The 19,290-nt window shown below is 51.5% G+C and overlaps 4 protein-coding genes and 1 non-coding gene across 5 annotated transcripts; 4 read left to right on the plus strand and 1 right to left on the minus strand.

Annotated features, from left to right (window-relative positions):
- The first annotated feature begins 434 nt into the window (after nt 1-434).
- On the plus strand, nt 435-2,896 carry B0T23DRAFT_108767 (kinase-like domain-containing protein). The gene is made up of 6 exons (XM_062831827.1): nt 435-509; nt 612-970; nt 1,036-1,230; nt 1,284-1,330; nt 1,385-1,672; nt 1,748-2,896. Exons 1-6 carry the CDS (start codon nt 446-448, stop codon nt 2,841-2,843), a joined length of 2,049 nt encoding a protein of 682 aa, XP_062693888.1. The 5' UTR covers nt 435-445; the 3' UTR covers nt 2,844-2,896.
- Nucleotides 2,897-5,801: 2,905 nt separating this feature from the next.
- B0T23DRAFT_394577 (uncharacterized protein) lies at nt 5,802-6,784 on the plus strand (the record flags this gene model as incomplete). The annotated part of the gene is made up of 2 exons (XM_062838136.1): nt 5,802-6,144; nt 6,345-6,784. The coding sequence occupies 2 exons, from the start codon at nt 5,802-5,804 to the stop codon at nt 6,782-6,784; spliced, it is 783 nt and encodes a 260-aa protein (XP_062693889.1).
- A 783-nt stretch (nt 6,785-7,567) lies between these two features.
- Nucleotides 7,568-9,659, plus strand: B0T23DRAFT_108838 (uncharacterized protein). The gene is made up of 2 exons (XM_062831829.1): nt 7,568-9,203; nt 9,269-9,659. The coding sequence occupies exons 1-2, from the start codon at nt 7,723-7,725 to the stop codon at nt 9,384-9,386; spliced, it is 1,599 nt and encodes a 532-aa protein (XP_062693890.1). The 5' UTR covers nt 7,568-7,722; the 3' UTR covers nt 9,387-9,659.
- A 1,983-nt stretch (nt 9,660-11,642) lies between these two features.
- B0T23DRAFT_t128 lies at nt 11,643-11,770 on the plus strand. Its single transcript has one exon. It is a non-coding gene; the product is annotated as a tRNA-Thr (tRNA).
- A 1,344-nt stretch (nt 11,771-13,114) lies between these two features.
- On the minus strand, nt 13,115-17,989 carry B0T23DRAFT_108875 (SNF2-family ATP dependent chromatin remodeling factor snf21). The gene is made up of 3 exons (XM_062831830.1): nt 17,665-17,989; nt 13,593-17,591; nt 13,115-13,534 (listed from the first exon to the last, which is right to left on the minus strand). Exons 1-3 carry the CDS (start codon nt 17,758-17,760, stop codon nt 13,181-13,183), a joined length of 4,449 nt encoding a protein of 1,482 aa, XP_062693891.1. The 5' UTR covers nt 17,761-17,989; the 3' UTR covers nt 13,115-13,180.
- Between the last annotated feature and the right edge of the window lie 1,301 nt (nt 17,990-19,290).

The following is a 19,290-nucleotide window of genomic DNA, read 5'->3' on the forward strand; positions in this document are numbered from 1 at the left end:
GCGTCAGAAGCTCGGCTCGGAGATCGACTCCCGTCCCGTCCTCCAACGGGCGAGCCTGCCTCCTGCCTATCTGGCAAGCCCTCAAGCATGGACACTGCACTTCCACTTCACTTGCAAGTTGCAACCGTCAGGTCAAAGGAAGGCACGACTTGTCTGCATGAAGAATTTTCACGATGGCTGGACATGGGAAGGAGGAGTCGATACTCAAGGCACCAACTCACTCTTCCAATCTCGTCCTGTGATCTTGAACTCTTGAGTGTCATTCCCAACCTTACCTACCTCTACTTCTCAATACGCAAAGCCACTTTGGGCCATGAAAAGTCAACACTATCTACGGATGCAAGTGACGACATCGACGCATACATGAGTGAACGCTGACATTGCCGGCTTTATCATTATCATTATCCTTTGTTTTCCGTGTCTCGGTGTTGATAGCTGGTTTGAAATGTCGCAACCGCCTGTGGCAAGTGTTTCCTTCGAGGACACTAGCACTACTCCTCCTACAAGAGGTAGGTTTCTGTCATTTTCCTGAAGCGATCGTGAATACTGTGGTGTATCCCTTGCTGGTCTCCTCCAACCGGTGCTCCCTAACCTTCGTATCGCAAGTGTAGGCGGCTTTTACATCTGGCCAAACCAGACAGTCAGAATTGGTCGTGACACGGACCGAGACAATAATGACGTTGTCTTTGCCGATTCCACTGTCTCAAGAAACCACTTTGAGCTGTATTCCATCACTGTTGACGAAGAAGGTCGCCATACATCACTTGTCTTTGTGCGAGACCGGCAGTCTTCCAACGGAACTCTGCTCAACAAAAAGTGTGTTGGCAAGAAGCCAGACATCACTCCGGGAAGACTACTTCAGAATGGAGATGTCATCTCCATCTATCCTTACATCACTTTCAAGTTCGTTCAGCTCGAGGAGGGAACTTCGTTTCTGCGTCTCACTGCACGCCAGCGAGAGGAGCTCAAGGTATTATTGTTATCTTGGCGTGCGACGAAAATAAACATGCCATGATCTGACTTAGCAACATCCAGCTCCTTGAGAGCCGATACCTTGTGGAAGACCGCACATTAGGAAATGGTGCCCATGCTGTGGTCTACCTAGCCACAGATGTCTTGACAGGGCAGCAGGTGGCTTGCAAAGTGCACAACTTAGATAGCCGGCCCCGATCACACCAGATACTCCGCCGGATCAAGCAGGAGGCAATGCTGTTGAGCTACCTCGATCACGTATGTCTTTGAAAGAGCATGGAAAGATGGTTCAAGCTGACAAAAGTTGTCAGCCGAATATTCTTTCCATCAAGGCTGCCTTTGAATCAGAGCATTCGGTGTAAGACCTTCATCACGAGCAGCTAACAGGGTTGGGCGACTAATGTATGTCTAGGTATATCTTTACAGAGCTGGCTACTGGTGGCGATCTCTTCTCACTTCTATCGCGCGAGGGGGCACTCCCCGAGCTAGAAATACGCTGGATCATACGCCAGACCCTCAATGCTGTTGACTACATCCACAACAAGGGGGTCGCACATCGAGACATCAAGCCAGAAAATATTCTCTGCGCCATAGCGCCCAATGTCTCCTACAGGCTTGTCCTCTCTGATTTTGGAGACTCGGCTGTTACAAACCGTGGAAGATTAAAGTCCGAGGTTGGAACAACCTTCTATCGCGCCCCGTGAGTTTCGCACTTCCCCTCCTGGGTTGACTTGTGTCATTGGATTGTTGAGAGCATTACTAACGCTTGATTCAGCGAATGCTATAACTCCGAGCGAGGTCATTCATTGTCTGTCGACATCTGGTCCATTGGGATGCTTTGCCTTCAGCTTTTCTCTGGATTCCAGGAACTTCCGAATCTTCGGCATCTCGACTTTACCAGCCAAGACAGAATCGACCGCTACCTCAACATCATCCTTAATGACCACGGCTATGACGTTGCTGTTCGAGATGGCGATGAAGACTACGGTAATGACGATGAGCCCATTGACCCTCAAACCTCCCGCCTCCGTCCAGATGAAAATATCTCAAGCCATGCAAAGGACTTCATTCGCGGATGTCTCATCTACAACAGCAAACATCGGCTCACGGCGCGCCAAGCTCTTACTCATCCCTGGATATGCGAACCCGAGGAAGATGACAGTCTCTTCAGACGTCTTGAACGCGATAATGCAGCTTCATGGGAGCCTAGGAAGATTCGGCTCGCTCCTTTCATCGAGAAGCTCGATGCGATTACTGATGCGCATAATGGGGATGGAGAACAAGAGCTAGGTACGGTGGCAGAGCCTATGGGGGAGGAGGAAGAAGAAGACGAAGACGCCAGTGCTAAGATTTCGCCACACTTTCAGAGGGACCCGACTCCTTTCCTTTCGTGTCACACCTTATCATCAGCCCATCAACAACGAGAAGAGAGAGACACAGATTACCCACTAAGCGCCAAAGGCTGGTTTTCTCCTCCGCTGACAGTTCAAACCCGGCGGACTAGTCAAAGACCACAACACCAGCCAGGTTTGTGGATTGACTCTGACCCATCGCATCCCTCCGAGGACGAAGGATGGGGGGGCGGCGGTATCACAGCACATCGTCCCCCTCTGCCCTCAATCGCGTTTACTCCACCATCGCCAGACTCGCCAGAACTTTCTTCTTCGCCCTTGGTGCCACTTTCACAAGAATCAATTATCCATGGCAAAGTGAACAGCAACCAGCACAGCGGCGAGCGTCCAAAGGAAGATGCATCAATGACTGAACCGTCCGCAACCGCATTAACTCTAACTCATCTGCGAGAAGCAGAAAAAAGACGGAACGAGTTCAAGCTGACTGACTGCAAACGACGGAGGACTTGTCCAGTCTGACCGCCGACCGCCGATAACATGTTCAGTATCCAGGCATTTGACTGACGACCCATGATACTTCTGTAACTGTGTGATGGCGCTTATTGACATATTAGGGACTAAGCTTCATGTTAGCATATGTGTAATAGATATCCATGTGGCTTTCGTTAAGTTAGGCACTTGACGCAATGTGGATTGATGTGTTTTTCTCCAAGTCGTTTGTACGTTGTTGAAGGATGGATGATGACCCGGCGGTGCGGGGATGTGCGTTTCGGTTGAATTGAGGCTGAGTTCCAAGGACATCATGCGGCCTGGTTAGGCACATGTCAACCGTTCATCCATCCACATTTCTCACGCACAAGCATGCTATCCGAGAGGAGAAGAGGAACGATGAAAGGAATGGAGATTGAGATAAGGCTCGGTGGCTTGCCAGTTTAGCGGTCGAGGCGATTCACGCCCGTGATGTGATATCGCAAAGGTAACCGATATCTGGGAATCATGATGCAATGTTACAAACCCAATCTTGTCGTCCTAGGTGCCCGAAGAGAAGACATCCAAAGAAATGGAGAAACTTGCATTAAGTCAGCACGTGCTGCTAAGATCTAGCCGCTCCCCACACTCTTGAGTCTACGAAAGCGGCCTCGTCAACTTGGCATCGGCATTTCTTGCGTCTTTTTCCTTTTCAGACGCGAGCGCTAACCTCGCCACAACCGCTTGGAGCAAAAACTGTCAAGTTGTTAGGAACACGAAAAAGTGATCACATTGTATACATACATGTACATGATAATGGATAGCGATATCTGCCATCGGATGATGGTTAATATTGTTGAGCCGGCATCACCAGATAAGGGATTGTTATTGAGATTCCCTCTCCAGTGTCCAACCGTCATGCCGTCGTTCGAATCCCGAATGAACTGAATCGTTGACGAGAACTGGACGGGGAAGCTCATCACCGGGCTGCTTCCCGTGCCGGTCCCCAGCGGTCCCCAGCGGTCCCATGAGGTGACGGGATCCGCTATGGAATGATTGACCCGCATATCCACTCACCCACAAAGTGACCCGCTCCGACGACAACAAAGTGGAGACATGCATACAAGGCCAATCGGCATCGGGACATGGGGGGACTGGGGCTCTCTTGTCACCCTCTCCACATTCTTCTGGGATCTTGCGAAGTCGAGATTGGGGCTCAACCTTGGCAACTTTGAGGGACTTCATGTTCGAACTGTGTATGTCTTCACAAGTGGAAGTTCCCATGATTTGAACCATGACCCCTCCCCGAGCCCCGGCCGAAGCGAAACCTCGGCAGCCACACAGACGATGATGGATAATGACCGTACACTAACTACTGTGCGGTAACTTCTCTCGAGCATACCTATCAAAGCGAGTGACGGATATAGGCGGCTCAGCTTGTGTCGCGACGACAGTAAACTCATTTCAGGTAGGTGGTCTCAAGCGATTCTGGGAGCTGGTCAAGCCTAGTCGTGGACGGTCGTGAGTGCGGACTCATTAGAGTAATTTTATCGTCAATTCCGGCAAAGTTTCAAGAACATCAGTGTATCGTGTGTTCTCTTTACCTGCGTCCGTATGACCCAGGTAGGGAGGGTGTCGCTTTGTTAGTTCATTGCCCGATATTTTGGGTCCAGTCTTTTAGTGTAGAATATTGGTTTGAGAAGTGTCGGCATGCCATGGTAGAGGGATGGAGAGTTACCAAATCAGAGAGGGTGAATCGAGTGCCAATCTGAGAGCTCTGGCGCAATTGTCCGATTTGTGCAACCTAAAGGCAGCCCGAAGTGGAAGCTTTGCGACCGCTGCATGTCTTTACTGGAACGGACGGGATCCCACGCATCATCCCTATCGCAAGGAAGAAGGAAGAGGCTCATCCTCGCACGCGGCATCCTCGCATCCCCGCCCTTGAGAGCTTTTTGGGGGGAATCGGCCGGCATGAAATCGGACGTCCTGCTTCAGCATAGTGGGGTCATGAGATTACAGTACCTCCCGGCCGTGTGTTGAACTTGGTTGAACCGCTGGGTTTCGTGCGTATACTCTCTCTTTGTCATAGTAGCACCTGTACTGTTTTTTATTGTTTTCATTTTCCAGTCATCAAGGTTCTTGGTTTATTGAGCCGAGTGAAACGCTTTAGCTCAATGAGGGAGGGGGGGAAATAGGGCGACATGGAAAAGCGTTGAGATGAATCAATCTTGTGATGCAGTAACCTTGAAACATTGAAACAGAGAGAAGGTGACATTGGGAGTCGAAAGGGCATCAACAAGTCCCCACATACTATTAGTCGTAGGTTCCCCCCACTCACTCGCATCATCATTGCCGTCGTCCCTTTGCTTTATCAAACCGCAAAGTGTGGATGCTGCGATGGTGAATTGTGGAGCTCAACTTCCTCCTGAAAGCGGAGACGTTGACGGTCACTTTCGACACTATCGACGAGTTCCCATTTTTGGCATTGCCGACGTCCACTGGGTGCCAGTTTTCTGCCCACTTTGTCCCTCAATTCCAGCCACGCAGCACCGCATTAATTATAATTATAGCTACAGTGACAACTGTGGTCGACATGTACGGTCTCTCAGTTTCCAGACTTGTGGCACTGCCCCTGGCAACTGTGACAGCGCTGCACTCGGTCGGTGCCAATCTGCCAATCCCATGGAACCGTGACCTTTTCCAAGTTTGTCGAGACGTGGCTCCTTGGTAGTAGGTAGGTAGGTGCAATGCCATGTAGGTTAGTAGGTATGTACATAGGTGTAGAAGCTGCGACGTGCCAGCCCAGCCAGCCAGCCATCTCTCTCGCATGTCGTTCCCATCTAAACGTCCAGGCGCCGCCGCATGGACGGACAGGCGGGATCGGGATCCTCACGGAAAAAGGAGCCTCACAACTTGAAGTCACCCCTCATCCACTCTCTCGGTGCTGTGCCTCCTTCCGTCCCAGCTTTGGAATCGCACGAACCGGCGGACGGACAGATCGCACCCACAATGTTGCAACTGCTCACCACCTGTTCACCTCTTCTTCTTTCTCTAGCACGGCAGTACCCTCACGAGGAGTCGCAGAACGAAAGCGAGGAGCTTCCTTGGAGCGAACAGAGATACCGACAGGACATTCCGGACCGTGCCAATATCAAGAGGCATACTGGCATAATCCGTCGGCCATCCCCATCAAACCCAACTTTTGCAGCTCAAGTTGCTGGAGACGAAAGTCCATCGGAGCTCGCCGCATCTTCCTTCCGTCTCTTTGCTTGCAATACCTATCATCGGGCTGGTCTACACACTCCGCACCTAAACATTGTTCACTGGCCCTTGGAGATTCTGGTCGAGTCCTGTAAAGCCGCGGGGTCTGAGGGTCGTATATCGCCGTCCTTGACAGCTAGAAAAGGAATCTTATATGTCTCAGGCTGAGAGAGAGAGAGACAGACCTTGGCACTCTTGAATGAGACCCCTGATCATTTCCATGCCTTGGGCCTCGATTTCCCTAGCACATTATCGGCGGGAGGTGTGCTAAACGAGCCGAACGAACCACAGCTCTCAGCTGTCACGGTGCCCAGGCGTATTTCCATACTCCAACTGGGGCACTCCTCTCCCCCTCCCCGCCTCCACTCTTTGGCTCTGGTAGCACTCACACGGGCAGCTCTAGCAGTGGGCAGCTGCACGTCCATCGCATTAGACGGCTGCACCTTGCAACTGCCCGGGATCCCGCTCTGAAATCTGATTTCCCCGGGCTGGCCTCTTCATTTACACCCTTGCAACAACCTTACCTTCCATCTTCCTCCGTCCAGGTTGGTGGCTGTCACTGCCCTGCCTTGCGGCTTAAACCGTTAACGATCCCCCATCCCATCCGCCCCAATCTTCGATCCTCCCCTACCTCGCTACCTGCCTTCTCCTTCCATTGCAAGACCCAGAAGACCACCCACCACGTTCGCCCGCCAGAGCAGCCGCAGAAGAGACCGGATCCAAGCAACTGAAGGGTGTGGGAATCTCCGGAAAGAAATAAACATAAAAAGAGATTCCTGTCTCGGCGGCCTCACCTCGCTACAAGCCCTTCAAAGTTTGGTCGTCGACTTGGACTGGACGACTCCTGGTTGGTAGCCAAGGTAACGACGGTATACCACTGATTACCTTGACCTTGTATACTACCTACCTAGGAGGTACCTCGACCCTTGTGTCCCCATCGTGTCTAGCATCCCATCGCTCTGGCTGCTGCTTCAAATCTCCCTCCTTTTCTGCCTTGTCCCGGATATCCACCAGCCGTTGCTGTTGGGGCCTTGAGCCGCATTCCGCGCCTTCAGCTTCCCCAGACGCCCAGCCCCCCTCCCGCTTCACTGTTCCATCTGGTTGTCGTCCCATCTGACGCGGGCTTGTAATTCTACTACCCCCCGCTCAATCAAATCAGTCACGAGGCTGCCTGCTCCCACTTGCCTGATCTCCTCCCAGCGTCGCGTCCAGCGCCCTTTCCGATCTGCTTTGCGACTTCGACCTGCTGGGCCCTCTCCTCGCTAAACTCCTTACCACACGCACACGCACACACACCCTGGGCTGCTTCTTGCGGCTCTTACATGCCCGCCGCCCTACGCTTTCGTTCGCCCAGCGCATGGTCACAGCAGCGCGCGAACTCGCATATTCCCTACTTCGACGACTACCAGTACTTTACCAGGACCGCTTGTTGGGAGCCCTCGGGAAGGGCTTTTTTGACGGGGACCAAGGGACAACCTGGGCGAGCTCTACGGCCGGTGACCCGCGAGTGGATTATACAACAACAAGAGGAGACAAGACAACCTGTCTGTAGTGCATGACGGGAGGCCTGAGGTCTACGGATCACATCATCCACGTGTTTGCCCGATCTTCGATGGCGAATTGATAGACGTTCATTCCGCGAGCGAGAGCACCGACGACACGCGAAATTATGAGTACGACGGCCGCTTCCACTCTTGCCTACGATCCCACTGGAGATCGCTACGATCCAGATGAGGTACTACTTGCCCAGAACAGCCCGTTGATGAAGCCCTATCACCCCCAGCTTGGGCCACCAACGAGCTCGCTGGACGAGTTTTCTTACCCCAAAGTCAGTCCTCCTTCCAGTCCGAGTAACAAAAGGTCTGATCGTCGCTTCAAGTCCAAACCGAGTCAGGGTGATGCCGTCTTGCTTCATATGCTTGACGGAGGGAGACGCCCAGAGATTGCCATCCAAGCCGGCCTCGAAGCCTTACCATCAGAGCATTCCGACAGCGACAGAGACGACTCCCTTGAGCCCGACACTGCTTCTTCCATGGATGGTAATGAAATCATTCAAAGCCCTCACTTCAACGGGGAAGACCACGACGATATCGAACACCTCCACCTGAGCCTTCGACGTCGAAACATGTCAGCCGAGCCTTCCAGGGAGATCAACACCGGTGGTGGTTTTGACAGCCTACAGTCTCTTGCAGCAGGTGCTTTGGGCGTGGTTCAAAATCTCAGCGCTCCCAGTGTCAAGCAAGAAGAGGCAGATGCAGGTCCCACGCCGCCAATCACCGAGCATGATACAGCGACGGTTCAATCAACCATAGCGGCGAGGCGAGCGGAGGCGGATAAGGATACAGACAGGTCAACCCAGCCTGCGATGCTGACTCCGTATAGTCCGCGAGGAATTACCTTTTCACCCCGAGAGCCCGGAAGCATACCCTCAATTGCGTCACCTACGAACCCCCTGACACCCAATAGTCTACCCGAAGGCTTACCGCCAATCCATCCGACCTCCCCAGTGTTTGAAGGAGCCTCACAGCAGACGCTTCCATCCATTAGGGATTCTCTGGGGGTGGCGGATCTCAATCAACTGTCCCGTCCCATAATTGAGCGAAGTCCACTTCAACCTTATCCCGGCTCTCCTCCAGGTTTTCCGACAAGTTTGTTGTCATACACAAACCATGCGTCGCCGCCACAATCGGCCTCTGACCCATACCGTCGGGAACCTGTTTCGCCGTACTTTTTCTCTCAAGGGAATGGCCTACAACGGCCGCACGATTATGCCAGCGGTTCAGAACCCTCGGCCCCAGATCATCCACGCAGTCATATGAATGCCTCCGCAACGTCGCCCGGATCAATAGCCGACCGAATGAGCATCGATGGCCTAACCAGCCACACGGGTACTTATGTGTGCAAATTCCAGGGCTGCAACGCCCCGCCGTTTCAGACGCAGTACTTGCTAAATTCACACGCCAATGTTCACTCATCCGCGCGACCTCATTACTGTCCTGTACCAGGGTGTTCTCGAGGCGAAGGTGGAAGGGGATTCAAGCGCAAGAACGAGATGATTCGACATGGATTGGTGCATGATTCACCAGGCTACGTCTGCCCGTTCTGTCCCGACCGAGAGCACAAATATCCTCGTCCCGATAACCTCCAAAGGTAGGCATGAGTAAACAAGTGACTCTAAAGTCTACGAGAACGGATTGCTAATACTGACACTGCAGACATGTGCGAGTACATCATACTGATAAGGACAAAGACGATCCCCTTTTGCGCGAAGTCCTTGCTCAGCGGCCTGACGGCCCTAGCCGTGGCCGGAGACGAAGAGGTGGGCCAAGCTGAACTCGGCCATCCCCCAACACCGCGTTGTCAACACGGACACATTATATTTCCTTGCCTTTGTAGATTTCTCTTCTCCTCGCTACCCCTTTTTCTCTTTTACTTGCACCACTTATTGCTTGTCTTTGGTGTTTGGCGCCTGGTGGGTGTACATAGGCAGGGAACTTGTCACAGCACGGGCTATAACTACGGCACAAAGATGATGCCTATGTGTGTTTTGACCCTGGTGTGGTCGGTCATATATTGTTTTCTCTTCCTTCATTTCATACCGGGCACTTCTTGTTTCATCACAAGCATCGGAGGTCTCGATTTTTCTCAGGCAAGCGAGGGAAAACGACCAAAGCTTGCAGCTGTCGTTGCGGGACTTCAACCCCTTTTACCGCATGTCACTTCCCCCCTTGCCAAAACCTTCCCTCATTTTTACCCCCTTTCATTGTTTGTAACCCTTTCTTCTTTGCGACTATTTTCGTCGTCGATCCGTTTTTTTATGATTTCAGCGGGGTGTTTGCCAACCAGCCCCTTTGGTTTTTGTCGAATTTTGATGGCGTCATGGAGTTTGCTGCACACCATATACCACCAGTTTGCGAATTCTTATACCACCATGTTGTCATTGTTGTTTATATTCTGTTATTACTTTACTTCTTTACTTCTCTTCGGTTGTCACGCGGCCACTTGGTTGGCCTCTTTATATGCTGGAGTGTGGGGATTTTTTTTCCTAGAGGGAGACACAAGCAAACCCAAACACCTCCCAATTTGTACCAAGAACAAATTTATAGCATTTTTATCGGCTGCTTATCGTTAGTCTAGAACCTCCTTAATTTGCCTTGGAGGGCTTTGATCTTCGGGGATTGTGTGCGAAGTATGTAAGCTAGGTCGCACGTGTATTTGTGTTGGTCGCGAGACAGTTGATGAAACCGAGATAGATATATGCGGCCATATCGAACAAAAGGGAACTGCCCATGGGAGAAATCAGTACGGGCATTGCCGAACCATCATATGTGTAGGGAAATTGGGTGGGTGGACGGGCATACTTACGGGTTTAGGTCCAAAAGAGATCGTATATTATCATTGCGAAAGCCCTCTTTTGACAACACAAGTTGGGTAAGTTATAGCGCCAGGAATTTCCCAAGTAACTAAGCAAGCAGGATCTCTAAAGCGGCAGAGAGAGATGCGAACGGACATGTGACAATCCGTTGGGTGCTTCATTGTCGTCGTTGGTGCCTTCCCCCATCTAATACAGGATTCTTAGATACCTACCGCTTGGTCGCAATCCAGAACCAAGCTACGAGAGAGAACCTTGTCATAATTTGATCAAGGCGGGCGAGCCGTATGGATCTAGACTCGAAACTAATTGAGTGCCGGTGAGTGGTGAGTGGTGAGTGGGTGATGTTCCCTTGTCCTGCTGCTGCAGCATGCATATATTTCAGCCGCATTTCTCATCGCATTTCATCGCAGTGTCTACACCGCCAAAAGCACAGAACGGATCTGGATGGGTTGGAACTGAGCGAAGGTCTTGTTGGCACTACTTGTACTGCATAATAATAGGTACTTACAGAGGTAGAGGTAGGTATGTATGTATACACGCCCATGTCGTCGTCCTTGCTAGCGTTCGCGCTGAAAAGTATCTAGGTATCACCGAACGGTAACTGCAGGTGTTTATTGGAGGAATGTGATGGTTGGCTGCAGGGTGGTTATTTTCTGCTTTTTGTTTAAACAGAATGTGTCTTATCCAATAAGGAGGCCGTAAACCCAATTTCAAATTGGAACTTTAGTGGGTTGGGGAGCATGTATGAGTGCGTGAGTGATGTGAAATATGGAAGTGATGGTGTGATGGTGTGGTGTGGTGGGAGGAGGACGGGAAACGCAAGCTGAGTGGAAGCTTGGTAGAGAGAGGTACATAGGAAGGACGTGTAAGTTGAAGTGGGTGAATAACAAGATGGCAGTGCGATACATGCCTAATAAAGAAACAAAGGATATACCCCAGTTTAGTTCCTACCCGATTTCTTTCTTTTAATCACGGTCGTAGTATCATAGTATTCCTTCCAAATTCTAGATAATCGTCGTTCGTTTCAAGGTCCTTTGTAACATTCGTTGTTTTTATTGTTAGTTCAAGCAACTTGAAGGTACCTCTCTAGTAATGATGATGGGGGCTTAAAGTTTCCATGTTCTGCCCGTGTCGGGAAACTGTAATGTTTGGCTATACATAAAGTAAAGTCCAAATACCACTACCCAACAAATAACCACCAAGCAAGGTGAATTGCCTGCTTAGCATAGTGGCTAATGCGTTGCACTTGTATAACCTTGTCCACCATCTGCGGGTAACTCCCAAAGAAGTGGGTCATTGTCTCGACATGCAAAGATCACAGGTTCGATTCCTGTAGTAGGCATTTCTTATTTTTTTTATGGATTTCTTTCTTTTTGTCTCTCTCTCCTCCCCCTTCCTCCCTTTACAATTCTTTTTTCTTTCTATTTTTGTTGTCAGTGTTTCCTTCCGAAAGTACCAAGAGGCTTTTTTGGGTGTCTGTCGTTTAGCAACAAAGATGTTTTCAGCTGTCGGTGTATTACCCATTTGTGTTTTTTTTTTCGTAGGCTGAAAGGAGATATCAAAAACACAATCAATGTAGGAAGGATATGAATGATGTCTAACGGGGAATAGAGAGATGGTTCCAAGTAACTGTTTGATCTCATGATAATCTGTTTCTCATCCATCATGCATCCCTCTGTCACCTTCCTCACCAGCAGACACGCGCCACAACAAGTCACGAATCTATGGCTGTCGATATCAAAGGCGGACGGCGTACAAGTAACTAGAATCCGGGCGAGCCTCAAGCCAGAGAGAAGAGATCTGATTGTAGTATGGAAGGTCTGTAGATACAAGGTAAACAAAAGTGACAAACGGAATGAAAGGGAGGTACGAATTAATCTCTGACTCGGGGGGCGCGTAAACTCACCCATCCTCCGAAGAACAGCGGCCAGACAGATGGGAAGGTAGTCACATCTTCCAATTGAGAACACACATCCACACAGGATCAGTCAAAAAAAAAAAAAAAAAAAAAAAAAGACACGGTAAGCATATCGAGTGAGTTTCTCCGCCTGCTAGATAACACATCAAGCAAAGGTAAGCAAGTCAACTGGCCGATCGTAGCACGGAAACTCGGTTACCTACGAGAAAAGAACCAAGGAAGATAGATGAGCGGACCGTCGAGAGTTGTGTTGTCACGAATTACTCCATACATATACTAATAACCTCACGGTTGCCTCCCCAACATGATTCAGCCAGTCAACCAAGGCATCAAGTCGAAACCATAAGCATAACATAACGTCTTTAGTATAATAGTATCCTATGTCAATGCCATGATACCTAAAATCCATTCAACCCCCATCCATCCATCCTGTTACCGAAACAACCGAATAAGCCGAAAAACCTGAATGTCATACATACCACGTCTTTCATCTTTCTCCTTTCGTCTTCGCTTCTGCTTTAAGTTTAATTCTCTTTTCTTGCCATGCCATGCCGTACCATATGTATGTCTGTCCGTCCGTCCGCACGGGGAGTTTCGTATTGTAGGTCATGTATACAAGGACTACTACGTAGTGACCACTACCTGTAGTCTACTGTTTTGTATGCTCCCATCCACCCACCATTTCATCTCCTTCCTACACTGATGCTGAACACTTGTTTATTCTTCTTCCGATGGGTAATCATCATCACCGCTATCATCGAAATGGCTACTACTACTGCTCTCCACACGAGACCGCCACTCACGCTGACGCTGGCGATGACGCTAATAAGCCCGCTAATCTTCATCTCCGGCTTCGCTGTCCGCCGCGCTGGTACCGTTCATCACCTGGCTGACACTCATGCTGTTCACGGCTGATGTCATTGCGCTGGACGAGGAAGCGGCGTTGTTGTAAGACGTTGAGCTAGACACGAGCTTGATCCTGGTCGGTTGGGTCGGTGCTGGCGCTAGCACGGGAGGTGCCGACGATGGTTGCGGAGTCTCAGTGAAGTTGGTGATGGTGGATGGGGCGACTGAGCCGTCCTTTGTTGAGGATGCTCCTACGGAAAAGGTTGAGGAGGAGGGGTCCTCGAGGGTGCGGAGTTCGGGGTGATCATTCAGCTCCTTCTCGAATTGATCCTTGAAGTGAGCCTGAGAAATGGTTGTTAGTAAACAATTACCTAAGTGACCAAGGGTGGGAACAACATACCTCTATCCTGTTTGCATCTATGCAAATCATGGATGTCTCCTCGTTGAACGTCCTGCAGTTCCTCACCAACAACTCCAAGTCCTTCCGCATATCCGAAAGTGAGTGGTAGTCCTCCTTCTTCATCTTCTTTTCGATATCCTTCATGCAAATCGGGTTCGTAATCATGAGGTAGTAATCCGGCCATTCACGCTTAGGCGGCAGCTTGACGAAAGGACCAATAATCAGCCTGGTGGGTGGGCCTTCGTCCTCGTCCTTGTCACCATCTAGCTGCTCGGCAGGCTCGTCATCCTCCACTTCAAGGTTCATCAACCCATCAAAGATCCGCCTCATGCTCTGCTGCAGCTTAGTGCGCATTTCTGCTGACATGCGACTGTCTCCGTTCGACACCGCCTTGGGCCGGCCACCAGGTCCGCGACGCTTCTTGGTGACAGGAGGTTCATCATCACCATCCTCCCTAGGGCGCTTTTCGAGATTCTTGCTGCCAGGCTTACGACCACGCTTCTTGGGTGTCGGCGGGGCGACCTCCACCTCCTCAGTACTAGCCCGACTTACACTTGGTGAGGCATCCACGGAACCGGAAGCATTGTTGAGGATTGCCATCTTCTTGAGCCTGTTTTGTTCACGGCGTTCCTTACGTGCCGCTTTGCGGGCTGCCGCAGCCTCCGGCGAATCATCGTCATCGTCAACTGCCATGAGCCACTGCTCTTCTGTAAGACCATCGTCGTACTTGACCTTTGTGCGCTCACGAGCTCCACGACCGAGAGAGACCGCTTCTTCTTCCTCAATCGGATTGCCTTCTTGAAGGTAGATATCGGGCAGTTCCTTCTCAGCCATGAGGCGAGGGATACCCTTACATCCCGGCGCCGTACCATAGAGCGGATCGCGAGCTCTTTCATCATCAAGCTGCTGGAACGTGACCAACTCATCTTCGTTACGGGCCAAAATCATGTTGAGTTCCTCGTCATCCATCTCTTCCTGCTCACCAACCTCCGCCATGTCTGCCGTCTCAAGCAGAGTCCTGAGCATGGCATCACGATCGGTTTCGGACGACTTGTTATCGAAACGACCGGCCTGAATGACCTTGCCGTCCATGTCGAGCTTGAATCTGGCACGCTCCAAGATCTTTTCTTCCACCGAGGCCGAACTGATAAGACGCAGGATACGCACTTCGTTCTTCTGACCGATACGATGAGCACGATCCTGAGCCTGCAAATCCTGATGAGGGTTCCAATCCGAGTCGTAAATAATGACTGTATCGGCAGTCTGCAAGTTGAGACCCAAACCACCGGCACGGGTAGAGAGAAGGAACATGAAGTAAGGCGAGTCAGGAGCGTTGAAAAGCCTCAAGAGCTCGGAACGGTCCTCCGCCTTGGTTGTACCGTCAAGACGGAGGTACTGAATGCCACGGAACCTGAGGAAATCCTCCATAATGTCCATAATAGCGGTCATTTGGAAGAACATCAGGACACGATGGCCCGTTGCCTTATACTTGGGCAGCACACGGTCCAGAAGCTCAAACTTACCGGCTGTTCTCCACAGCAGGTCGTTGCTGGTGTTGGTCGGGTTCATTTGGTTCTCGACTTCGTCAAACACAAATGGATGGTTGCAGAGCTTGCGGAGCTGCATGATCATGTTGCTCAAACCACGGGCACCAGTCTTGCCTCCCTTTCCGTCGCTGACAAGAATCTTTTGGTGGGTAACCATTTGCTTGTACAGACGTTGCTGCAGGGCCGAAAACTTGCACTTGATAACCTTTTCTGTCTTGTCTGGCAGATCCTTTTCGACATCCTTTTTGAGACGACGCAGCAAGAATGGCCGCAGCACCTTGTGCAGACGACGAATGACAAGAATCTGCTCTTCTTCTGTGAGTTCCATCTTGTCCTGCCCACCCGTGTTGGCGAAAGGAGTGTTGAACCATTCATCAAAGGTCTTGGCTGATTTGAAGATGTTCGGCAGGACGAAGTTGAGCATGGACCACAGCTCGGCAAGGTTGTTTTGCAAGGGAGTACCGGTGAGAATCAAGCGGAATCGGGTGCTGTAGAACTGCTGGATGGTGGCGCTCAGCTTCGAGTTAGCGTTCTTCATACGATGTCCTTCATCAATGATCATGTGGAACCACTTGATCTTGCTCAACAGCGGGCGATCCTTGATGATGTACTCGTATGTCGTGAGCAAAACCTGGAATTCCCCACGACGGATCTTCTCCTGCTGCAGCTTGCGGGTGTTGGGAGGACCTTTGTAGACGATCTTGGCAACGGATGGCGCCCACTTATCGAATTCGAGGTTCCAGTTGGTGAGCGTACTGAGCGGAACAATAACCAGGTACGGTCCATTCTGCTGCTTTTTCTCGATGAGATACGTGACCAAACTGATTGTCTGAATAGTCTTTCCGAGACCCATTTCGTCGGCCAAGATACCGTTGAGGTTGTTGTTGTAGAGCGACAACATCCACTGCAGACCCTTGAGCTGGTACTCCTTGAGAGTACCACCGACCAGAATACTGGCTTGTTCTGTGACCTCTTCCTTGATTCTGTGCGCAACGGCATAGTAGTCGATCTTCCGGCTACTTTCTTCGTCCTCGTCCACATCGCTCTCCTCTTCTGGGATGTTTTGCAAATCGTCGCCATAACGCTCGGCGGCCTCGCGCTGTTGTGCACGAACCGACGAGGCGAGCTGATGAAGGAAACCGTCGGTCTGGCGGAGAAGGTGAGTAATACGAGTATCCTTGGCCTGGTCGAGCAGCTTGAGATAAGCTTCTTCGTCGTTGGCCTTGAGGGCCTGCAGACGCTGCTTGGCCGTCCTTTCCACCCTCTTTTGCTCCTCCTTCTCGATGTTGAAGTGATGCGCATACATGAGACGACCCATCTTCTGCAGCTTGTTACGCTGAATTGAGGCGACGTTTTGTATCTCCACCTTGTGGTTTTGAACCGCTTGCAGAAACTCGACGTGCTTCTTGCGTTCTCTATTCTCGCGCGCGTCACGTTGCTGCTTCTCAAGCTTCTCGGTAACCCGGGCTTCCCTAACACTCTGCTTCTTCATGCGGCGGTACATTGTCCTATTTGTCGTCATCGCAAGGTTATCATAGTGTAGCATTTGTTTCCCAACCTTATCCCTCAGCGCTCGCTGTTTGGAGTACAAAGCCAGCTTCTTCATCTCGATAATGGCCTTGCGCTTAGCCGTGTCATCGGCGACGACTTCATCTTTACTTGTGTCCCAATGCGCCAGGTTACCCGGGAGGCTCTTGAGCTCGGCATAGCGGGCGCTCATGCGATTGAACACTATCTTCTCACGGTCTGCTCTCAGCTGCTCGAAATCAACACCCGTGGGAAAAATGCCAGGGATGATAAGGCGGTTCTTGCGGCGCCCATGTTCGAGGTAGTTGATGCTGTTTTTAACCAATCCTGCTTCTAGTGGCAGCTTGACTGTCTTGAGCTCACGCGCCTTTGGTGTTGAATCAGCCTCCTCCTGACCGTTGGAGCTGCCGGTCTTGGGGGTGTCTTGGGTTGGTGTACTGGAGTTAGTCTGAGCAGCAGACGCGTTGGATGCCGCTTGCGCAACCTGGGCAGAGTTGCGCCGAGCCCTGAACTCGTAAAGTTGTTTTTGAAGGGCAGCTGGGACGCCCTGGTTCCGACTTAGCGCTTGGAAAGCCTTTATTTGATCCTTGAGCAATTGAATCTGAGCCTTTGTGTAGGGGACACCTCCTTGTGGCTGGCCAGTTGGCATACCGACAGGCTTAGCAGCAGGCGTCTTTGGAACTTGAGCTCCAGAGACACCGTCTGTCTGCTGGGGTCCGGGGGCACGGCCAGGCTGACCTCCGTTGACGGCACCGCCTGCCATCTGTTGTTGTTGTTGATGTTGTTGTTGTTGTTGTTGTCGTTGCATCTGCTGTTGCTGCTGTTGCTGCTGCTGTCTGCGGGATACGGCCAGGATGATGTTGTGGAGCTTCATAAACTCGGGATCGTTTTGAGGGACGCCCTGCTTCTTCAATTGCTGGTAGCGCTGTTGGAAGTTAGCTTGAGACCATCACAGAATCGCAGTGGGATACCCTGATGCGACCAAGAGAAAAGCATACCGCATAAACTTCCTGAACCTGCTGGCCGCTCATGTTGGCAGCCATCACCATTTGCGGGTGCTGCGCAACGGCAGCAGGCATTTGAACACCCGCCATGGTGGGAGTAGAAAAGTAGAGGCGTTATCGAGGCTATCGAGACCGTCGGGAGAAGTGAATTCAATGGCTGCCGGCAGATGTCACTGTCGGCGCATATCCATAGACGATGATAGTCGCAGTGGGGTGCGCCGCGAAAACACCTTGGTGGACGTGACCAGGACGTGTCGTCAGGCAAAGGAAAAAAGAAAAAAAAGAGCAGCGAGTGACAAGCTGTGTCCTAGGGATGGACTGCAATTACTGGGGAATGGAGAGGCAAGAATGCAAAGCTGCGGCAATGTCTGTCTGAGTGGTATGCAAAAGTCCAGACGACGGATAGACGATGCGCGGTGGACAGTCGTCGGTTCGCGTCGTCGAGGTGTGTGCGACGAGCAAGGGTGGCTTCACCGAGCGTCGAGGGCGGTGGTTATCAACCTGTGCTGTGGTTCAGCCGTCGTTGTTGGACGAGATGGCTGAAGCGAGATGGTCCGGAAGATGGTCCAGTCCACAACCGTTGGTCCCGTTGCCGTGGTGCTAAGAGACTATCTGGATCCGATGATCTTCTTGCCGTATGGTGGTGTGGTGGTGGTGGTGGTGGGTTGGTTGCCGTGGAAAGTGGAATCTGATATCCCAGTATTGAGTGGCTGCGTAAATTGTCGGTGGTTGATAGACTCTGCGACCGTAGAGCAGGAATTGTTAAGAGAGTCCCAGTTGCACGCCACGCCAAAAGGCCAGAGCCAAAACCAGGTTGGTGCTGGTAGAGTGGGCAGTGGGGGGAGAGAAGCGGACGGTCGGGGGCGGCAAAATCAGAGGGTAGACTGGTAGTGAGTGCACTGGAGACTGTAGACTAGAGGCAGGCCCTCCCTTGAACCTCTGGCTCTACTGAACTGACTGAAGGAAGGTCGGACAAGATGAAGGAAAAAAGCCGGAATGGCAATCGCGGGCGGCGCGTTGGGGGTGGCGGCCGGGTGCGAGTGGGATGCGCCGGGGATTGAGTGGTCCCGTTTTTTGTCGGCGGTTTCCTGATGGCCTCAATGAGTCGCAGGGGAGAGTGGTGATTTTTTTGATGCACAAGCCTTCGCGTCCAACTGGCTTGGTTGGAAAGTGATGGAGAGAGGTCACGGTCGGTCGGTCAGGTCGGCAGAGACAGACAGACTGGCTCTGTGTGTGAAAGGCAGCGGCTGCGGGCGACGTGGGAGCGCGCAGACAGAGCCAGCAGGCAGAAACAGCAGCCAGAGTGGCAGTGTCCAGTGCCAGTTCGCCTGCCTGCCCGGCAAAAGCTGGCAGAGTGGATCCATGTGGCCAATGCTCGTGTCCAGCCAGAGACGGGACTCCACGCGCAAAATCTGGCTGGCAACTGAAGATAAGATACGCTCGGTCGCTTTTTGCAACTCAATCCGGTTTCATGCATTCGACTCTCCCTGACCCGTGCAGAAATCTAGCCATTGAGGGTTTAGCGGCGATACCGAGCAAACTTGGAACAGCCAATCGCTGTCTCGGGTCTGGGCGCATGGACCTAGCATTTGCCATTGGCCAAGATACTCGAGCCTAGGC

This window comes from Neurospora hispaniola, assembly GCF_033458365.1.
Source record: "Neurospora hispaniola strain FGSC 10403 chromosome Unknown B0T23scaffold_3, whole genome shotgun sequence".
Lineage (NCBI taxonomy): Eukaryota > Fungi > Ascomycota > Sordariomycetes > Sordariales > Sordariaceae > Neurospora > Neurospora hispaniola.

Coding starts and splice junctions, on each gene's coding strand:
- B0T23DRAFT_108838 (XM_062831829.1), top strand. CDS start 7,723: ATGAGTACGACGGCCGCTTCCACTCTTGCCTACGATCCCACTGGAGAT. Junction 9,204..9,268: donor CGTCCCGATAACCTCCAAAG/GTAGGCATGAGT, acceptor CTGACACTGCAG/ACATGTGCGAGTACATCATA.
- B0T23DRAFT_108875 (XM_062831830.1), bottom strand. CDS start 17,760: ATGGCGGGTGTTCAAATGCCTGCTGCCGTTGCGCAGCACCCGCAAATG. Junction 17,592..17,664: donor AGGTTCAGGAAGTTTATGCG/GTATGCTTTTCT, acceptor AACTTCCAACAG/CGCTACCAGCAATTGAAGAA. Junction 13,535..13,592: donor TAGATGCAAACAGGATAGAG/GTATGTTGTTCC, acceptor ACCATTTCTCAG/GCTCACTTCAAGGATCAATT.
- B0T23DRAFT_108767 (XM_062831827.1), top strand. CDS start 446: ATGTCGCAACCGCCTGTGGCAAGTGTTTCCTTCGAGGACACTAGCACT. Junction 971..1,035: donor GCCAGCGAGAGGAGCTCAAG/GTATTATTGTTA, acceptor AGCAACATCCAG/CTCCTTGAGAGCCGATACCT. Junction 1,331..1,384: donor TTTGAATCAGAGCATTCGGT/GTAAGACCTTCA, acceptor ATGTATGTCTAG/GTATATCTTTACAGAGCTGG.